We start from the raw sequence: 13,755 nt of genomic DNA on the forward strand, positions 1-13,755 counted from the left end.
AAGTCATTATTATGAGACAGTAAGTCATTATTATGAGATACTAAGTCATTATTATGAGATAGTAAGTCATTATTATGAAATACTAAGTCATTATTAGGAGATACTAAGCCATTATTTTGAGATACTAAGTCATTATTATGAGATACTAAGTCATTATTAGGAGATACTAAGTCATTATTTTGAGATAGTTTCTCATTATAATGACTTAGAGGATCTTTTTTTTCACAGTGGCGGAAATGGGCTTGCATAGTTTTAAGACGGACTTGAAAAAAGGTTTTATAGAAATAGTACAGCACCAGTTTCATCATGATCTCGTAAATGTATTTTAATGGAATCAGATTATGCTATTGCTATGTGGCCCTCCAGTATGGCATCCTTCTGTAGCCTGCTGATTTTACTTTGGAGGTAGTGGGCGGAAGTGTTGTTGCAGAGTAGGAGTAAGCGATGCTGGTCTCCCTCATGGTCTCCCTGCAGAGAGAGAGAGACAGACAGCTGAGAACATCCGCCGGAGGAGCAGACAGACACATTACGGGAAGAGTGTGTTGCCGGGTGCAGGGACAGCTCCATAACACACCGCAAAATGGGAGTCGAAATCGAGACAATAACCCCGGGCGACGGTAAAGCGTTTGCAAGAAAAGGAAATTAGTGCAAATATGCACTCATCTATTTGCATATATCTAACTCACCCGCCGATATGCCGCCTTAATTGCGTCGTATGGCCGTTATATTAAGCGCCTCTTTGGTTTTTCCACAGGAAGGACTTTCCCAAAAAAGGGACAGACGTGTGTGGTGCATTATGTCGGTGAGTTTTAAATAAGAAACTTATTATAAAACCCTTCTACCCCTCTGCATGCATGGAGAGATTCTGCACATTTAGCTACTCTAGTTGGTTATTTCTACTCATGAAGGCCATACAAGTGGAGTGACGGCTGTGGGCAACTGTCTCCTGCACCCGTATGACAAATAGCCAAGCATGCAATCCTGTAAGTATCACTGCAAAAAGTAGGAACGTTAGAGGTGTTTGTGATACTAGAATACATAAAGCTGTGAAGTGCGATAAACTATGCCACAGCAGACATGTTTTAGCCTAAATGCTTGCAGGCAGTGATTTTTCAGTAGGGCAGAGAGGCATGATTGTCAGTCACCGACGAGGCAGCATGAAAATTTAACCCCTTCACCACAATTTCTCTCCCCAGAAACACATTTGTATTGAAGATATTCGGATGTGATAATGATGTTGACAGCAGCAGTGGTGGCGGCGTGTCCGGGGACAGCGCACTGCATGGCTTCATCACTGCGTAAAATCATGCGCGCTCCAGTATTTTGGCCGAGCGGTCCATTACAGTCTCACTAAGATCAGTAGATAATGTGGTAATTTGTCTTGTCTGGAGAATTACAAAACAACAGGAGACGCAGACGGATTCCGCCGCAGGGTTCACTCAGAGGGCCAGACAGACAGACAGACAGACAGACAGCCCGGGCCAGACAGCGGGGGTTTAAATCCTGTCTGATTTCCAACGCTTTTCTGTCTTTGTTGGAGTTTCTGGGGGGGTTGGTGGCGTTCAGTTGAGCGGATTATAACCGTCTGGGCGACTGCAATAATGGCTGACTAACTATAATATTGCTGTAATATTCCTCCAGAGACAGAAAATGTTTGAGTCACACTTAATATTTAAAGTATTCCTACTATACCGGCTATTGTATCACTATAGGGGCTATAATGCGCTCAAGGCAGTCAGTTGTATCTATCAATCAAAATACAGTATTATATCTAGCAGTGCTTATTGTGCACTGATTGTTTTTTTGATAAATCATCTGGTCTCTACAGCATATCAGTAAATAAAAAAGCCCATCACCAGTTCTCTGAGTCCAAGTTTAGTCTTCATCTGTCTTGTTTTGCCTGACCAACAGTTTGACACTTTCAGACTACTATCATACAAGAAACAGTGAACTTTTGCTTAAAAATTACTAAATTGACTAATCGTTTCAGCTTCAACTATATCTTGACAAGTGTTTACCGCCATGCTAGCAGCTCTGTGAGGTTGAACTTGTATAGTGGTGCTATGCAGCGGTGCCGGAATGAGTTTTGAAGTGGAGGGGACATCCAGCTATACCTAGTTATATAACCTATAACCCCATTCACTTTTCCAGCTGTTGGGGGAACAGCAAACATGACTTTTCTTGGTCTTGAGAAGCTGGTGGCCCGCCAGGCTTGTACAATTATAGGGAAAACATTGAACTTCCTTGTACGAATCAGTACATATTTATAGGCCTATGTGCAATAAAATCAAATGTTTTTGCCCTTTGCTCATGGCAGTTATGACAATCATTATTTATTCATATGATTGGCAGGCAAGTTTCACCCATACTCCAGAGATTTATATGCCAACAGTTTGACATGTTCAGACTACTATCATACAAGAAACAGTGAACTTTTGCCTAAAAATTACTAAATCGACTGATCGTTTCAGCTTCAACTATATCTTGACAAGACTAAGTGTTTACCGCCATGCTAGCAGCTCTGTGAGGCTGAACTTATACAGTGGAGCTATGCAGCGGTGCCAGAATGAGTTTTGAAGTGGAGGGGACATCCAGCTATACCTAGCTATATAACCTATAACCCCATTCACTTTTCCAACAGTTGGGGGAACAGCAGACATGACTTTTCTTGGTCTTGAGAAGCTGGCGGCCCACCAGGCTTGTACAATTATAGGGAAAACATTGAACTTCCTTGTAGGAATCAGTACATATTTATAGGCCTATGTGCAATAAAATCAAATGTTTTTGCCCTTTGCTCATGGCAGATATGACAATCATTATTTATGCATGTGTGTTTGGCAGGCAAGTTATACCCATACTTTAGAGATTTATATGCAAAGAGTTTGACATATTCAGACTACTATCATACGAGAAACGGTGAATTTTTGCTTAAAAATTACTAAGTCGACTTATTGTTTCAGGTTTAATTATATCTTGACGAGTGTTTACCGCCATGCTAGCAGCTCTGTGAGGCTGAACTTATACAGTGGTGCTATGACAACACTAACATAAAGATGTTAAGCAGATGTCATTTTTACCATGTCCACCAAAGTCATTGGGATTCATCCGCTGGGCACCATGAATATCTGTACCAAATTTCAAGGCAATCCATCCAACAGTTGTTGAGATATTTTAGTCTGGACCAAAGTGGTGGACAGACAGACTGACATTTCCATCCATAGCACCATGCTGCTAAAATGTATTACAAGACACTCCAATTTAAATTCAGTACAAACAATAAAAACATCAGCAGCAAATATGGGAGTCCAGGTGGCTTTTGCTTCCCAGTGTGCTGGACTGTATATTTGTCTGCACCTGTTCTTAGTTTTGCAAAGCTGGTCTGAGTCTTCTTGCCTGGTGAGACAGACATAACTCACCCTGTAATACAAACCTCTTTGGTTCAAGATTATGTAACTTGGCCTCATTTGGGCCTTTGCCCACTGAAGTTTTTTTTTTTTTTTTTTTAGGTATGAAGAAGATCAGCCTGCTTCCTTTTTGTTTTTTTTGTTTTTTTTTATATCATCCAAGCTACAGGATTTCCTCTCTGGGCGGCCTCCCTTCCTGTCAACTTACAAAGCAGCCTTGAAATGCAGCATGAAACAGGATATTTCATTACACAAGCCTTTGTAAATGTAGACGTCCAAATGCAGATCAAAACTCAGATTTGCTGGGATTTTGGAAAGGTCCTGTTAGGAGGAAATGTTTGGCGTGTGAAAATGTCAACGCTACACTGTTTGGTGATGAAGTGGGACATGCAGTGTATTGGCTTTGATACTTGAGCAGGACCTTTCAGCTCTTATAAATGATTCCATTAGGCTGCTATCTTGATGTTCAGAGGAGGACAGGACACCCACTCCACTGCCTGGATTACACAGTCCCTGATGTGCCCAACAACATGCACACACACTCACACACACATACATATCATACCATCACAACACACACATGCTGCCTTACTGGTGCTAATAACAGTAATAGCACTGGTGTAAATAGTCTTGGAGGGGTGCTATTCTGCGGTTTGATGCTTGTGTTTTCCTGACTGTCACACTGAAACCCACCCAGCAGACAGCTGCAGCGTCTATTTCTGAGATCCTTGGAATCCCTTCATTTGCACTCTCAATATACACACAGCAGGGATGATGGATGTCAGACAAGCTTAGAAGATGTATTTGTTTCTAATATTTTTATAAAATGTTATAAATACAGTTTATTGTGGCTGAATGTTGCTGCACAGAGAGTCAGAATTTATCCATCATTTTATCATCTGATCTGTACAGAAATTCTCACAGTGATGAATCCTGTCATGTTGCGCATGTTCAGAGGTAATGGCTGGATTTTTCATCCACAGAATAAGGTTGTGCATTCGCAGCTGCTCCATTGTTTTTCTCTTTCTGACTCTCTCTCAATCCCTGTGTTCGTAGGCTCCTTGACAGATGGACGCAAGTTTGATTCATCCCGTGATAGGGACAAGCCTTTCAGGTTCAAGATCGGCAAGCAGGAGGTGATCCGAGGCTGGGAAGAGGGTGTAGTGCAGGTAGGCTGAAGAATTGGAAGTGTATTGCACATAAAAATATGCATGTTCATTTAAGACAGACTTTTGATGAACTCTGAATCTAATTGCTTTATGAATTGATTTCTGCAAGCTGCACTCATTCAGCCTCTCAGAGAAGAGTATACTTGACATGCTACAGTGTATTTATTAGTGCCATTGGTACAGACAGATTCCGGGAAAAAAGTCATGCAACTAAAGAGCTTTAACAATCATGATTCAGAGGCAGAAATAATTCAGAGTGCAAGGAAGGAAATGCATTTTGTGGCTTATAATTTTGTTCTGCTGAAATACATTCATTTATTGACATGGTTCCATTATCGAGTTTTTCCCTCACCAAGATCTCCATTAACGCTGCAAACAGTGGGCCAATACAGCATGGATGCAGCTCTATATGTCACAGACTCACACACTCGCCCACAGCATTTAGATGAAGGGGCTGGTGAATGGTGCTGCCTGTCTGAAGGTCCTTTTGATATCTGAATAAGGCATCTTAATGATTGAAACATCAAATATTGTGCAATAAAGAGTGTATGCACTAAGAATTAGATTTAGAAATAATGGAGTGTCATTATTATGAGAGATTTTTCACTTTCACTGTCCCCTGTTGTTGATTATCCAACTTAGACTGCAGAGACTGCATTATGATCCAATTAACGGTATCTTCCAGCTGGTCCACATGACCCCTGTTGTCTCCTTCTTTCTCCTCTGTTTGTGTCATCTGCCTCTTTGCTCCTCCAGATGAGTGTTGGCCAAAGAGCCAAGCTGACCTGTTCACCTGACTATGCTTATGGAAACAAAGGCCACCCAGGCATCATTCCTCCTAACGCCACCCTCATCTTTGACGTTGAGCTGCTGGGTTTGGAATGAAACCAATCCACCACATATTTTTGTGTGTGTAAGTAATATGCAAGAAGTTACAATCTGCTGGTTACAGTTGGGTTTTGCATGTTTTAGCCACAATATCACATCCTTCTGTGGCTGCATTCAGACTGAAATCAGCCCTGTGTTAAAACAATGCAAGGGGCTGCGTTGGTGGGAGTGAGACAATGAAATATAATCCACGAAGTCGAGTTGGAGCTACAGATTAATGCAATTAAAGACTTATCAGATGCCAAAACACTTTACATGGACTTTACATGGCGGCAACTATTTTATCTTTTGTTGCAACACTTGGAGGTGAGCAGCAGAAACACAGCATTCACGTTACACAAGTAAACACCAGGAATATGTGCTTGCATGTATGTGATTGGCCACCGCAGTGGATGACGACACGTTGCGTCGCAGAAAAAGTTGAACCCAGTTCAACTTTTTTGTCGGACGTCCCAGCATTGTTTTGCCGTGCCCTTTGCGTTGGCACCCCCACTCAATGCACTGCCCCCATTCAAATGAATGAGAGGGCTGCGTTTTGTCATGCAGAGCTAATGTTGGAGTGGATGCCACCATAAGGTCCAATTTGTGGTGCTAGTGGCTTGAGGACGTAGTTTCTACTCACAGGGCTAGAATCTAAATGTTATTTTGCTTACCTGCTATCCAGCTGCAGGTTGTATCCTCAAAGGTATATTTGTGATCCCACAGATGTCTGCTGTCTGCCCAGATTGATAAAATATTTCCCTTGGGAGAAACTTATAATACAGTATTTCCACAGATTGTGCCGGCCACTTAACAGTGGCTTGAATGAATGTTCCAGCATAGAGGTAGAGCAGAGTGTCAGAGTCTGTAAAATATCAGATTTAAACAAAGTTCAGTCTGGGAAGACAGAAGACACGTGTGAGATCACAAAAATACCTTGAAGCCACAACCCACTGCTGGATAACTGGAGAAAAAAAAAAAAATTAACAGGGGAACGCTATGTGACTGAATCAACAAGTGCTGAGGTCACAAATAGGGTTAATTGGTGAACTGTTGTAGCTGGAGAGCTAACAGTTAACACGATCTCTCTATGCTGTCCTGTTGACTCCCCCCTGGATTGTACATCATTTCATTTAATAAAGCTGAAAGGGGGAAAAAGTCTCTGAAAAAGTTGGGAAGCTAGCTAGCTTAATTGTTAACTGGACAATAAGTTCACGCAGTTTATTCACGAGACATTGAGACCATTGACTCCTGTCTCATAACTGTCTCAAATCAAGTCTCTTGTGAAGTCGTTTACACTCTAAAAGAAGACTAGCTAACTGTGTAGGATGGTGGTCAAGCTATGCTAACCTTTTTTTTTTTTTTTTTTTTTACAGAGAAGTGTATAGCACCAAAATAATTTTTAAGCAAAGAAGGTGGATGGTATGCATGTACAAACCCCAGATAGATGTAGGCACAGGACAAACGTTTATATTGTTTTTTTAATTTTATAAACTTTAAATTAGTATTGATATTCATATTAATATGTCCTATGAAGAAAATCACAATCCTCATTATCAGTGAAGTTGTTCTGTGATTGATTGCACTCATTTGATGTCAACAAACTGTGGTGAATTAAGGTTCTTATGGGTCCCAAGGCTACACCTTTTCTTGTGTTCCCCACCATCATATATTTACAAAAAAAGTCTGACTGTGACTCAGGTGAGTAAATTAAAATTAATGTCACTTGTTTGTGACACAGACTAATATCAGCAAGAGATGATAAAAAGAAAACACCAGAATGGCGCTCAGAAGTGGTGTGATATCTGAGCAATTTAGAGCTAAGTCTTATAAAATACCAAAGATGTTTAAAATGACAAATCCCATCAGCTGTAAAGATTGTATTGCCCTCTGAGTAGAGAATTCTGCCATGACTGAACGGTGCCAAGACATCTACTGCATATGCAGGGTTCCAAGATCAGCACTGGGGACAGCGGACACACTTGGTGCAGAATGTTAGATCCAACTGAAAATTATCTATTGATAATAGTCAACCTTTATCACAACTGGACATTATTTAACAGTAAAGTTCAGTTCACTGTAGCCTTGTGATCCAGAAGCCTCCAGACAGATAAGATCACAACTGCAACATATGGTGGAAAATAAAAATACAATGGAGATATGTCGGCTGATATCTTGAAAATAACACAGTTTTCAAGCTATTTGAAATCACCTCATTTTGTTTTCACAAGTCTTATTTAACAAGTTTATTTAATTGTGTGTTTGAAACTGTAACTGTGAAAAATCTTTTGATTTATTTGGTTGTGGAATGAAAACAGCAGGCATTCAGTGCATGCAGGTCTGAATGATAATTAAAAGTTATGTCCCAAACCATAAGTCATAGTCCAGCCTGCTCCCCGAGAGTGGTGGTGCTGATGGAGAATATGTTTGATGGAGCAGACACATTTCTTACCTACCAGTTTCAGATAAATTAATCCTCAGCATAGCTAAAATCTATATTTTTATATTAACAATGCATCACATGACTCCTTGTATGTGAAGTGGGTTATTCAGAGAATTATAGCCCAACTCTGCATCCCCCTCAGCTCTGCGGAGCTATTTAGCTTCTTTCAGCCCATTGTTTTGGTTTTCGGAGGGATCGACTGCTTTTCATGTTTAACCCAAACATATCTGCTTTTACTGTCAGTGTAAATGTGTTCAGATTCACTCTGCCACCACATTAATGGTGGCAGCACTTGAGATTGCAACACATGCTACACATTATTACTTTTTTATGTGAGGGAAAACAATGACAAATTAATTGTATGCTTTTGCAACCTTTTATAAAGGTTACACCTGGAACCTTTTCAGATGGTTCTACCTAGAACCTAACATAAAGGCTTATACTTCAAACTTTCTCTGAAAAGTTCCACCCAGAATCCCCTATGAGATATGGTGTAATGGTTTCACCCAGAGCCCTCACTGGGGGTTCTATCCAGAACCTTTTCACCTTCATCTAGAACCCACCCAGGGGGTTCCACCAAGAACCCTTTAATATTTCAAGAGTTTCATCTAGAACCCAGAGAGATCCACCGAGAACCCTTTCATATTTCAAGGGTTTCACCTAGAACCCTCTTGTCCTCTTAGGGTACTCTGAAGAACCATTTTGTATTCTACAGATTAGGCAACAAATTATTGAATACTATTTATTGTATATTGTGGTCATCCATCATTTTAACAATCTATGTTACAATTACCTATGTTGACACTGAGAAAAAATTCAAACAATTTTTAATGAGAAAAAAAATTATTTAAAAAATCTTGGAACAATGATGGATAAGGAGGGGAGACTCTCTGAGGATAAGCCAACAGAACAGGATAGGCTGTGTAGGTCCTGGGGGGGAACAGGTCAAAAGTGAATAAATGTGATCTCCAACAATGGTGACATAGCAGAGAAGAAAGAGAAAAAAGACAGTTTTTAGCATCAATCCAAGGTACACTTATTACACCAGATGAAGCAGTAAGCCATCTACAAACAACAAAGCAATGCATGGTCCAATGAGAGTAATCAGAGTATGGGCACATAATAATGGTGACAGTGGAACAGACTGAATAAGCCTGTTTTCCAACTCCTATACTAAGAGCTTCCACTGGCACACAATCAGGTGAAAGTGAGGGAACATTGATAATTCATTGTAACATCTCACCAGAAAAGGCATTTGAGTCATCACCCAAACCCCCTTGTTCAAGTCACTGGCACACGTCATTTTTTGTTCAGGTTGTAAAACTCATATTCTACAAAAAAGAATATTGCTGAAATAAGATACTAGAGTTAGTTTACCTTGGTACTCTGAAGTTTCTGATATCTGTCACTTCAATCCAGCGTCTAGTATCAATTCATACACAGGTTATCACACATTGTGTGAATGGTAATCACTATTGATATGTCACACCTGTTTTGTAGAGAAGGGCAGACCATGTGGTGCAATCTGTAGGGAAACCAGCTCACAAGTCCCACATACTAATCCCAACAGGGTAGCCACATCCCAGGCCCCATATATCAAACCCCAGCCTTTCCCCTGGGAGACTGGGGTTCAACTCCTGGCTCCAAGATCCCTCCACACTGTAGTCCTCCATCCCCCCAGCCCTCCCACCATCCATATTAAAGGAAAATAGATAAGGAGGGTCTACTGCCCACTCTCCAAAAAGAAAATAAATTCGGGGAAAGAGGTTGTAGTTACAATCGTCAAAACAAAACTAACATGGTAGCTCAGTAGGTAAGAGCACAGCAGTGCTATTTTGAAGATTGAGTGTTCAAGACATGATCTTCCCACCAGAGAGCACATCATGTAGCTACATAATATATATGCACTGTGTTCTTAGCCACTCTTCATAAAAGCACCCATTAAGTGTTGTACATCATGAATTAGTAATTATCCAAACAAAACAATATCAAAAAAGATCTTCAACAGACATATGCCCCTCAAGTCAACCCTTGTCTCTATGATCTCTCCACAGCCTACAACACCTATATACAGTCTCACATTAGAGGGACTACCAAATTGACATAGTGTCTGTTCAATACAGGTATGCAATTAACTATTGTATGGTATGAAATGATGGTAAAGAAAGACTATGGGAGAACATAAGTAAAATGAATTGATTAAGGGGATTCCAGATACATCTACATTTAAAATAGTATTTGAAACATAAACATTTGAATATTTGAGGGTGAGGCTCTTTTAATACCTATGCTTTCAACAATCCTTGAGGAACTCTTTCTTCCAAAAAGGGTTCTTTGGATGTAAAGGGTTCTTATTGGAACCCTTAGTCTAACAAAGAACCTTGAAGAACCCTTTCTTCAAAAAACGTTTTTCAGAAGCAAATGGTTCTGGGTAGAACCTCAGCCCTTCAAGAAGAATCCTTTTGGAACCCTTACTTCTAAGAATGTAAAACATTAAGGGGAGATTGAGTAGCTGTGTGATTGAACCCTGCACACCGAGGTACACTGGAGGCATGCTGTTATTTTGCTTCATCCTGAATTTTTCTTCTTAATTGTCTTTACAGGTGACTTCCTACCTGGGTGACTTGGAGAGAAGCTAGGAGAGTCTGCACTTGATTCTATAAGAGGCTTGAGTCTATAGTTCCACCATATTTATGGTTATTATTTCATCAAACTATGACAGTTTGTATTATTTTGTCTCTGTGACTAAGTTAATTCTATTTTTCCATCATATTCTTCCTTCTAAAACTATGGGCCATAACCTTACAAACCTCCATTTTCTTAATCTTGAATTTTTGTGAATTGAGTTTCTTTTTTCTTTGTGTGTGTGTTTTAACTATTAGTTGTGCATGGTTATGCTGAAAAGTACAAAATACCAATGAACCACTAGCAGTGACATTCATCTCCTATGAATCAATGAGTAGTAGTATTAGAATGTTTGAGAGCTGGTGCTTGTTATATTAAAGAAACAAAAAGTGTACACAAAAAATGAAAAGCACACATTTGTATCTAAACCCTTTTCAGCTAAAAATTAGAACAAATGAAATGAGCTTCTGTTAGAGAGAGAGGGCTCAGCGTTGAATTCAGTGGTATATCATTGTTATGTTAGGCCTTAATGGTGCAACACAAGAACTGAGTTGGGAAAATATTCCCATTTGTATATAGTACTACTGTGTTTTCTTTTTCATTGAAATTAATGAAAGTGTGAACTAAAGAGGGGTAATTGGCGCAAAGGAGAACCAATCACAGTCATAGATAGTTCTAACGTGTGCCTAAATATTTTCACCAGACACATGACAACTACCTTACCCTGTCTGCATGTTGTAGGCCCGGCGGAAACCCTAGTATGTATGTGTGGAAAGCTTTGCGTCCAATTCGCGTTACCATTGCCTTTTCATCTCGCCAAGTCTTTAAACCCCATTTAAAGCCATACACCAGTTGAACAGTGCAAAGACAGGATTTGCAGTGACACACATAAATTGGAGTTTGTTATTCTTTTCTTAGAAAAAGGGGAAATGCTTGAAATTTACAAAAAGGGGTTGAGGAAGCAATCAAATTGTGACCTCCCCCAACCTTATTTTGTGTAACAACTTCAATCATGTATTTTTCAGATGCCAACTTTCTATCTCTGAGAATCAACAAAGCTAGTGTTTAAGCTATGATAATAGCTAGTGTTTTTTTTCTGTCAGGTGTCAGTATAGTACCACACTGCCTAATTGAAGGCTGTTGAGGTAGAAAATTCTGACACACAGGCATCCTAGTGGTTTTGTATCTCAAATAAATAGTTTTAAATGGAGTTTAAATGAAGGAATATGCTGGCCTGGCTGTCAGATATTGATTATGGCTGTCAATGTTACATATTGGCCAAGCTGCAACTGGTGTGGCAGCAGTCCACCTCTGTACTGTGTAGTTATGTGCTGATACGTTACTGTATGCAGGCTAAACCAATGATGACATATTTAAAATAAAAGAAGTGCTCTCCACCTGAAGGCTTTTTTTAATATTTTCTCACTACTGATAGACCATATTTGATTTATTAAAAATGTGTGTTTATGCTTTTAATCTTTTCCATTAATGAAATGGTGGTGGTGTAGTTTTTTAAACAATGCTGACTTGTGAAATACTACTCATGTTACTAAAAATAATTTTAACTACATGAGGATTGATTGATCAATAGTTTGAATATTTTACATTGTCATGCACCATACACAGCAAAACCAGTTTTGCCACTTGCTAATTAACAGTGGTGGAAAGTAACAGTAAGTACATTCAATCAAGTGTTGCAGACAATTTTGAAGTAGGCCTACATGTTCTTTACGTGTATAATTCCAATTGATTCAACTTTACACTTTAATACACATTTCAAAGGGAAATATTGTACTTTTTAATTCACTACACTTATCTGATTAAGTTACTTATTGTAGATTTTACACACAAAACATCATCTTATACATAAAATGTAAGATTAAAATACCCAACACCATAGCCGGATTTACTTGTTTGGGGGCCCCAGGGCAAAAATTTGTTGTTGGGACCCTATTGCAGCCCCTCTGTCATTATTCATGGGACAAGAAATGACCCCAGGTTTTCAGTGTGTATTAGTCTTTAGGTTAGCCATTAGTTTCTGAGGCACTTTGATTAAACACAACTTAGTAGGAACATAGTAGTCAGTAACACTATAATACCCACTGTACCTACAAATTATACATATTTATTCAGTTCACAATGCAAAATTTGTATTCTATTTGTATTCTGTTTGTACCTCACAGAAACAGTTTCACCTGTATATAGTCATTCCTTGTGTATATTTCTTAAGATTGTTGTGTTGTTATTTTGTGTTAGTACATTCAGAGCCACTAAACCAAACTCAAATTCCTATTATGTGTGAACACACTTGGCCAATAAAGATTATTCTGATTCTGATTCTGAATATACACCATGTTAGCAATAAGCATTAAAATTAAGTCTTAAAACATACAGGACATCGATATACTGTACGACAGGACCACAAAGATTAGACAATAACCCAGGACTCGCCTTAGTTGGTATTGTACTTAGTGGAGCAAATTCCAAAATAAGCATTTAATCAGATTACCTACAACCAATGAACAAACATTGAACCGGGGGCTTATTGGGCCTCTGGGGCCTCTGGGGCAACAGGGCCATTGCCTACTTTGCACAGTTGGTAATCCAGCCTTACCAACAGTACATTAAGTATAGTAAAAGTTAGCTCTTCTATATTCTGCTGACAATACGTATGTACTTTTACTTAATTTTTAGTGAAGTATTATTACTTGCAATGTAGTATTTTTACACCAAGGTATTGCTACTTTTACTTAAGTAAAGCATCAGAGTACCTCTTCCACCACTGCTAATTAAAGCCATTTGATTTGACAAAATCTGCTGCTGACTGCCCACTAGGCTGGGTTTGCAGTTACACTCCTTGCATTTGCACTACAACAGTACAACTGTATGTCCTTGGCAAGGATTTTCTTCAAAGTCTAATAAAAAAAGGGTTGGGAGGTTAACAGACAGTATCACTGTCATCACCGTTACCCTTTTAACATAAATATACCTCCTCTACCAGCAACAGAATATATTTCCTGCTCTTCTTTTTGTTTCCATTTAAGCCAGCCTCTAATTATTTCATATTATATTATATTATATATACACTATGAGTGCATGAGATTGTTGTTAATTTCACATGTTGCTTGAGATATTAAGGATTCTACACACATAACAATGTTTTTAAAAATAAATATTAGATTTCTTTCATATCAAATGGGTATATCAGTAGGGTAAATCCATGTCTATGATTGGCTATTCCTGCTCA

General features: G+C 39.1%; 1 protein-coding gene across 1 annotated transcript; it reads left to right on the forward strand.

The window, feature by feature from the left end:
* The first annotated feature begins 433 nt into the window (after positions 1-433).
* fkbp1ab (FKBP prolyl isomerase 1Ab) lies at positions 434-12,903 on the forward strand. Its single transcript, XM_042410435.1, has 5 exons — positions 434-617; positions 755-802; positions 4,461-4,573; positions 5,330-5,486; positions 10,487-12,903. The coding sequence occupies exons 1-4, from the start codon at positions 581-583 to the stop codon at positions 5,456-5,458; spliced, it is 327 nt and encodes a 108-aa protein (XP_042266369.1). The 5' UTR covers positions 434-580; the 3' UTR covers positions 5,459-5,486; positions 10,487-12,903.
* The last annotated feature ends 852 nt before the right edge of the window (positions 12,904-13,755 follow it).

Source organism: Thunnus maccoyii, chromosome 4 (assembly GCF_910596095.1).
Source record: "Thunnus maccoyii chromosome 4, fThuMac1.1, whole genome shotgun sequence".
Taxonomy (NCBI): domain Eukaryota; kingdom Metazoa; phylum Chordata; class Actinopteri; order Scombriformes; family Scombridae; genus Thunnus; species Thunnus maccoyii.

Bases quoted from the DNA above. Each gene is read 5' to 3' on its own strand.
- fkbp1ab (XM_042410435.1), top strand. From the start codon at position 581: ATGGGAGTCGAAATCGAGACAATAACCCCGGGCGACG. The intron at 618-754 runs GTAAAGCGTTTG...GTTTTTCCACAG, and splicing joins GACAATAACCCCGGGCGACG to GAAGGACTTTCCCAAAAAAG. The intron at 803-4,460 runs GTGAGTTTTAAA...CTGTGTTCGTAG, and splicing joins GTGTGTGGTGCATTATGTCG to GCTCCTTGACAGATGGACGC.